General features: G+C 38.4%; 1 protein-coding gene across 8 annotated transcripts in view; it reads right to left on the bottom strand.

Annotated features, from left to right (window-relative positions):
* The window catches only part of TTK (TTK protein kinase), a 92,513-nt gene that overhangs the window by 10,236 nt on the left and 74,210 nt on the right, over positions 1 to 8,067 (bottom strand). For all 8 annotated transcript variants that reach the window (XR_008618444.1, XM_055087674.1, XM_055087676.1 and 5 more), the window contains 3 exons: positions 7,148 to 7,274; positions 3,733 to 3,825; positions 145 to 302 (listed from right to left, as the gene is read on the bottom strand). Coding sequence is in view for 7 of the 8 variants with exons in the window: in XM_055087674.1 (XP_054943649.1) it covers positions 145 to 302; positions 3,733 to 3,825; positions 7,148 to 7,274 (378 nt within the window). In the remaining variant the exon portion in view is untranslated. The remainder of the gene's footprint in view (positions 1 to 144; positions 303 to 3,732; positions 3,826 to 7,147; positions 7,275 to 8,067) is intronic.

The following is an 8,067-nucleotide window of genomic DNA, read 5'->3' as shown; positions in this document are numbered from 1 at the left end:
CGGAGCGGCTGGGCCCGTGAGCCATGGCCGCTGAGCCTGCGCGTCCGGAGCCTGTGCTCCCCAACGGGAGAGGCCACAGCAGTGAGAGGCCCGCGTACCACCAAAAACAAAAACAAAAACAAACAAACAAACAAAAATTCTTACTAATCATAAAGTCGGATGATTTTATCACTGTGTTGTTGTAGTTTATTCAGATAAGCAATTTCATTCCGGTAACTATCAATTGTTTGACTATCTGCTTCTTCTAAGTTCACATACTTTATAGCATGTATCTGTTTCTTTCCATTCAACACCTGAAATACCTATAGAGTAGAACAAATGAAAAAGGTTAGAATACACTATTTATACACTGCCACAATATTTCTACATTAATAGATAAAATCTTAGATTAAGGATTATTGATGTGAATAATTTAAAATGTCTGGGCTTATTTTGAGTATAGAAGGAAAAAAAAAACATGTTAGGAGAGTAACAGTACATTCTCAACTACCTATGACAATGGGCAAAGGTAGCTGCCCTATCTACATATAAGAAAGGTAATTTAAATTTCATATACATTCATAACACTCTGTTAGATGTTGCAACCAGGAAAATAACCTGAAGAAAAAGACATTAAAAAAATGCTAAGGAAGACTAAGGGCTGTAATAAAGAGTTAATTCATTGCACAGATGGTGTTTATTCCACTGTGCCTGGAGTCGACAATTTCATTCACGTGGTAGAGAATATTTTTAAATAGGTGCTAATTGTAAGCTATCAGTATACTCGGCTGTAAAAAGTAGATCAGGTCCAATTTTCAAAATCAAGTTGACAGGAACAAGATGTTCCTGTAAGCATATTGAGGTCCAGGTCAAATTGCTCTGGCTATAACGACAGTCAACTTCTAAGCAATATTGATAAGGCAGATAGTACATTTCGAAAACACCGCTAATGTGTCTAACTTTCAGCAAACGTGCAACAGGGACGGGGCTTCTAAAATGCAAGAGTTCAGATACAAAATGCTACTGTAAGCAATAAAAATTACATTCATTTATCTCCTTGCACCCAGTGAAGTAAAACATCATTTATTTAAAAGCCATTAACCTTGACTATCCAGCAGATACTGGCAAGAAATGAGAAAAGAGCCAAAGTGTAGATGAGGTTCATGCATTCCAAGTGCACTGATAAGCAGAGTCTGTCAGGTACAGCTTAGTTACCTGCACTTTAAATACAAAACTCTAACAAAGTATTACTAGTTTTACTTGCACAGAAAGCAAACTAGAGGAGGAGGGGCATAAAACAGTGATAGGGCAAGAAGCGGCAGAAAGTAGCAAGGAAGAAAAGTAATTTTAAAACAGCAGAAAGCCATTTTGTGTGAGGTAAACAGCCTTAGAGTGTCAGAGTTAGAATCTGTCAGTTTCATGGAAAGTTAATAAAAGAACTAGAAAGGTTAGTGTTTTGAACATTCCCACTAGCCCCATGAATTTTCTAAATGCTCTTAATAGGGTATAAGTTGGTCACTGTCTAAAGTCTAGCACAGACAGAGCATAAATGATATTAGTTTCATAAAGCATGTTACCCTCTTTTCCCTGAGGCGTGATGATTTTGTCAACGCCATCATAATAATTAAATAATAATTCAATCGCACTAAGAAAATATGGGTCGGTCATAGCTTTATCACTTGGCCCTTGACTTAAGTAAGCTTACATTTTCATTATCCTCCAAGGAAAAAATGTTTAAAACACTGTTAAGATTCTTGTACATCTTCTGAAAACATGCTACTAAATAAATAAATATGTTGGTAAAAATCAATTCCATTGTCCTTTTATTCCCATGCCTAAAATATAAGGCAAGGAAGAGAACAAAGGTAATGTACAAAGAAAAGAAATTAATATTATTGAACAATTGCTAAACATGGTAATGTATACACCTTATTTATAGTAAGTTAACAAGACATCTTAAGCAAGTCTAGTTATTGTCAGCTGGCTTAAAATATTATAATAAAACTTCAAATGAACCAAACAGGCTTTGTTTCATGCATCATCCTTAACAACTTAAGAGTAGCAAAACAGCTGAGGAGGGCTTTTCATTCAACAAACACTTCAGTGTTTGTTATTTTTCCAGCCACTGTTCTAGATAACGGAGCAAACATTGGTGAGCAAATCAGACAAACATCCCCACGCTGATGGAACTCACATTCAAGTGCAAGGGGACACAAACAACAAAACCAAATAAGTAAATTACGGAGCACATTAGCAGATGAGCTACAGAGAAAAATAAAGCAGGAGAGGGGAATGGAGCTCGCTGGCAACTGGAAGGTAGGAGTTGGGGTTTTAGAGCATGGGCAAGGAAGCCCTGATTGAGAAGACACTAGAGCAGAGATGTGAGGGTATCGAGGAAAATCAACTCTTATGCTAAAATAGACCAGGAGAGCAAGGACTGAGTCAGTGAGACTAGTTAGAAGGCGACTGGAACAGTTCAGGTGAAAAGATGAAGCTACTTTGGCCAAAGGGATAATAGCGGAGGTGGTGAGGAATAGTCAGATTCTGGATAGACTTTGAGGTAGAGCCAATAAGACTGATGATTGGCTGGGTGAATGTCGAGAGAAAGTGGAGTCAGTGATGACCCCAGGCTGCTTGGCCCAGCAACTGGAAGAATGAAGCTGCCATTTACTGAAATGGGAAAGCCTATGAAGCAACAGTTATGCTTGGGACATATTAAGTTTTAAGTATCTACAGACGTCCAAGAAGAGATGCTGAGCAGTCAAATTGGATACGTAAGTCTGGAATTCGAAGGAGAAGTTGGAGCTGGAAATATAAATTTGGGAATTGCCAGCATGTACATGGTACACAAAACCACGAGACTGGATGAGAACACCAAGGGAGTGAGCGAGTTTAGAGAGAGAAGAAAAGAGGCCAAGAACTGAGCTCAGGGGCTCCGCACCATTCAGATCAGGGATATGAGGAGGACAGAGAAGGAACGCTCGCTGGCGAGGAGGAACACTGAAAGAGGCCAAGTGGGAAAAAAAGCTTCAGTGAGGAAAGAAAAATCAACGGTTCCAATTGCTATGTAACCCACAGTCAAAGCTAACAATTAGTTTTGGCAAAAACATGGAGGTCATTAGTGATTTTGATAATAATCGTTTGGTGAAGACGGAAGGTAAAAGTAAAAATCTGATTTAAGTGAACGAAATGAGAAGAATTGAAGATGGGAAGTTTAGACAACCCTTTTGAGATCCCTTCCAGCCAGAGAATTAGAACCATATACATTTAGAACTCAGATAAATTTAGGAAATGATCTATTCCAAATCTAGAAATTCATGTGTTGCTAAATTCTGTTTCTGAAAAGAAAAACTCAAACCAAAACCAAACCCATTAATCAAATACCTTTTGCTGAATCACCCTAGGCATACCAGTTATTCACATCAGAGTCTGACTCACTTTCAGAAAGACTCTGGTGATAATACGAAGCTGTCATTTGCCCCCCCCAAGTCAATGTTAATGTTATTTAGAGAAGAAATATGGACTCATAGGACATTGGAGGGAAGAGCAGGGAACTGAAATTAAGAGGTGGGTCTAAAGAAATATGCCATTTGTTGAGGGGAGGGGATGGGGGGAGGGGATGAGAAGGAGTTTTGGCGCAAGGGAAATACGGGCCCCTAGAAGTGAAGAAAAAAAGGCCTCAAAAGGTAAAAAGACAAAGAGAGGAAAGTTTAAAATATTTTTATCCATTCCTTACATATTCAGGATACCTACCTTACTTGAACCTCCACTTCCTAGCTGCTTCAGTATGGAATATATTTTTCCTTTAACTGAAATGCATTCATTTGCTGAAGAGGATGCTGAAATCTAAATAATTAAAATAGATAAAGATTCAAATGTTCAGAGAACATGCCTGAGAAACTAGCTTGCATTTAGTACAGTGAAATGCTTCCAATTCTGAAATTATCTGAATTCTTAATTAGATGTCACAATATTTCAGTATTTTAAAGAAGCAATTTGCATACTTTAGTCAAAAAAATAAACTTATTAAATTAATATATAGGCAAAGTTCCAAAGTCTCCCCTCCCAACTTGCCTTTACTTCTTAACATAATACATAAATAGAAAATTTAAGGGGGAAAAAACCCTCTTAATGTCCAACACACAAACTCAAAAGCTATCGCTTTTCATCTTTCTTACCTGTTCTTTTCTTACACAAACCTTTTTCCTTACATACTTACCTATATAAGTACACAACTTCATCTCTATATTTTTTTCTCCTTGAGCGTTACATTATAAAGGAAGCAGCATGCTAAGGTGCTAAGCGTTCCAGAGTCAATCAGACAAATGCAGATTTTAGTGATGTCCCCCTTATGCTGGGTGATCTTCAACAAGCTGCTTATTTTGAACTTGAGCATCTTCCTCAGCAAACTCTCAACCGATGTACTATATACAACACGCCTCCCCCGCCTTCCCTGATGCTAGACCACCTGTGGACCTATAAACGCTCTGAACAGATGGAGTGTGTGAGGACTCACTCTGAGCTGACAAGGAAGCTGCAGACACAGAGAGCGCCTGATTAGCTGATTAACCAAGTTGAAACAAGGTCTGAGTAAACCTCAATTCAGCTAAGTCCTGCTTTACAGCCCAAATGGTAGAATCTTTCTCATGTGCTCTCCTTCTACATAACATAAAAGATAAGCCTTCTCATAATTCAAAAACAGTCATGTATGTACCCCAATATTCATTGCAGCACTATTCACAATAGCCAGACCATGGAAGCAACCTAAGCGTCCATCGACAGATGAATGGATAAAGAAGATGTGGCACATCTATACAATGGAATATCACTCAGCCATAAAACGAAACGAAATTGAGTTATTTGTAGTGAGGTGGATGGACCTAGAGTCTGTCATACAGAGTGAAGAAAGTCAGAAAGAGAAAAACAAATACCGTATGATAACACATATATATGGAATCCAAAAAATAAAAAATAAAAATGGTTCCAATTAACTTAGGACAGGAATAAAGACGCAGACATAGAGAATGGACTTGAGGACAAGGGGAGGGGGAAGGGTAAGCTGGGACGAAGTGACAGAGTGGCATGGACATATATACACTACCAAATGTAAAATAGATAGCTAGTGGGAAGCAGCCACATAGCACAGGGAGATCAGCTCGGTGCTGTGTGACCACCTAGAGGGGTGGGATGGGGAGGGTGGGAGGGAGGGAGACGCAAGAGGGAGGGGATATGGGGATATATGTATATGTATAACTGATTCACTTTGTTATACAGCAGAAACTAACACACCATTGTAAAGCAATTATACTCCAATAAAGGTGTTAAAAAAATCAAAGATAAGGTTTCTAATTTCTTTAATCTAGGGCTGAACAACACTGTTGAGTCATGAAGTATGTTTTCTGTAAGAAAGTGTTAGGCTTTGAACTATGTACCCATTATGTGTCATTGAGTTGTAACTTCATCACAAGTCTTCACTGCTCCCTCCCCTCTCTTGCTTTTGGAGCTTCCTCTCCTACTTAAACTGAAAATTTCTCAGAGGGAAGGAAGCCGTTCAATAGCCTTTCCCCCTAGCTGCTGAAAGTTATTAGATAAGGTAATTCTGACCTATTTCTGATTCAATGCCGATGTGACATTCAGTTTCCTACACAGGACATCCCACAACGCGCTTAGTCTAAGATCACTTCACTTCCCTTCTCCAACCTGTTCCACGGCTTCCTGTCCCTCCTGGGGCAAAACTTAAAGGGCCCAGAAGAACCCTCAGGGTCACCCCTGCCCCTTGGTGAGCTCTAGCCGCACTCTGGCCTCTTTCAGTTTCCTCCCGACACTGGCCTCTTCTAGAAGGCTCCTCGCCCCTTCACTCGGTCATGCCTGCCTTGACTTTTAGAGTTCAGCTCAAACAGGGCATGACACGACTAATAGCTCAGTGAATGTTTTTTGAATTAACGTATGAGCAAACCTGATTATCCTTCTCTGTCTCCTTTATAATTTATTATACTGCTGAGTCAATCCTCAAAACACTATTCCCTCTTTCCACAGTTAGTATACTCTATTGTTGGCTAGATTTTTTATTCCATTATTTTTAAAATTATGGTAAAATTTACATAACATGAAATGTAACATTTTAACCATTTTGAAGCATACTCTTCAGTGAGGCTGAGTTCATTCACACTGTTGTGCAACCATTACCACCGTCTACCTCCAGGACTTCTCATCATCTCATACTGAAAACCCTGCACCCCTCAAACAGTAACTCCCCAGCCCTCTCTCCCTCTAGCCCCTGGTACCCACTGTTCTACTTTCTGGCAGCTAGCTTTTTAATCTCTTGATTTGTTTAGTTAATCACTTGTGGTTTATCTGGGGTTTTTTTTTTGCTGTTTTATTTAAACAATTGCTGCTAAATTTTATTATTTACTAAGCACCAGGCTCTGTTGTAAGAACTACATATATATTAACTAATTTAATCTTCACAGTCATCCTATGGGGTAGATAGGTTTATCACCCCCATTTTAAAGATGATGGATGGAATGAGCACAAGAGTTTATTTAACTTGTAAAAGGTCCCATAGCTGGTAAGTAGTGAGGCCGAGAGTCAGGGACAGGCAGTCTCCCTTCAAAGCCTATTCTTTCTACCAATATTAAGCTGCTTCTCAGATAGTTATTAGAAACAAATTTTAGTATTGATGTCAAGGGAGTCTCTAAATAATTTTTTTCCCAGATGGCAATACCTTACCAGCAAAACAATTTTTACCTTATCAACACTTTATAATAACTACCTTATAATATATTCTAGAGGTATCTCATATTGCTATTCTGATATTCTTAAAAATTTACTTGTATTTTAATCAGCCAGTGAAATGAAGCTGCTAACAGCTGGTTTACATTGTTAAACAGAATAAAAAATAACCTAGATTACAAAAGAAATTTTATCTAGCTACTCAAACTAGATACTTCGGGCTAGTTAGTGAAAAAAACTTCATTAGCTTCTTCAATAACTAACCTCTCAAAGTCATAAGGCACCTTAATGAGAGTATCAGAAAAGAGTTTTGCCTAATGGGATTAAGAATGGACAAGTCTTTAACACCATTCTGAAAACCCAGATCCTGCAAAAATAAAACCTTTGAAATTGATCATACCTTAACATGGACCATCATAAATAAAGCTTATCAAACCTGCAAATTCTGAAGAGGAGTGACGGGTATTTGCTGCTGTTGCTGCTGGAAATAGGCAAGCTGGCGATAAGGTGTTGGCGGCTGACAAGCAGGTGGAAAGTCGTTCTTCACAACTGGAGTCCTGAAACTGGGAAAGATATTTTCCAAAATTTAAAACGTTAGAGCTTTAAAAACAAGATTCTGACTCAGGTTTTGTATGGTGGATATACATTTAAATGTGCTACATCAAACAGAATCCAAATCAGTTTTCCTAATACATCTGAATTATTTATTCTAGATACACCATCACCATCTGAAAGTAATTTTTTGTCCCCAGACAAGAAATCCTTATTAAAATAAATAAGATGTCATTTAAAATATAGAGTTGGGGTTATTTTATAAAATTTAGCCAAGGCAAATCTCAGCCTATGGCTGATCACAGACTTTATGAGTGCTTCTGAACAGTAATGTTCTACACAGCCTCCTAGAAATACGGGAAAGCCAATTACATCAGAGGAGTTTGGCCTTTGAGCATAAAGCTGCTCAGCTCACATTCGTGCTTTGCTTGTCTTATTCACTGTTGTGTTCTCAACACCAAGAATGGTGCTTGGCACAAAGGAATTCTACAAGTATTTGTTGACAATAAATAGTTTCATAAGAAATAACTATATACCTAGTTTAGTTAGTTGTCATCCTTTAAAATATTCTAAGTATAATAAAATTAGGTAATATATAGCAAAATTGTATTAAGTAGGAAAGAGACTAGGTTATAAAAGCCCAAGGCCAGTTCTAATTCAGATCAAAGATTACATTATGAAAATGAAAAGCAAAAGGTATCATGGACTTCAGTTATCCTCTAAGACATTAAAAATATAGCCCCCCCACCCCCCGGGCTTCCCTGGTGGCGCAGTGGTTGAGAGTCCGCCTGCCGATGCAGGGGA

This window comes from Physeter macrocephalus, chromosome 11 (assembly GCF_002837175.3).
Source record: "Physeter macrocephalus isolate SW-GA chromosome 11, ASM283717v5, whole genome shotgun sequence".
In the NCBI taxonomy this organism is placed as follows: Eukaryota; Metazoa; Chordata; class Mammalia; order Artiodactyla; family Physeteridae; genus Physeter; species Physeter macrocephalus.
This window is presented reverse-complemented; position numbering and strand designations above follow the sequence as displayed.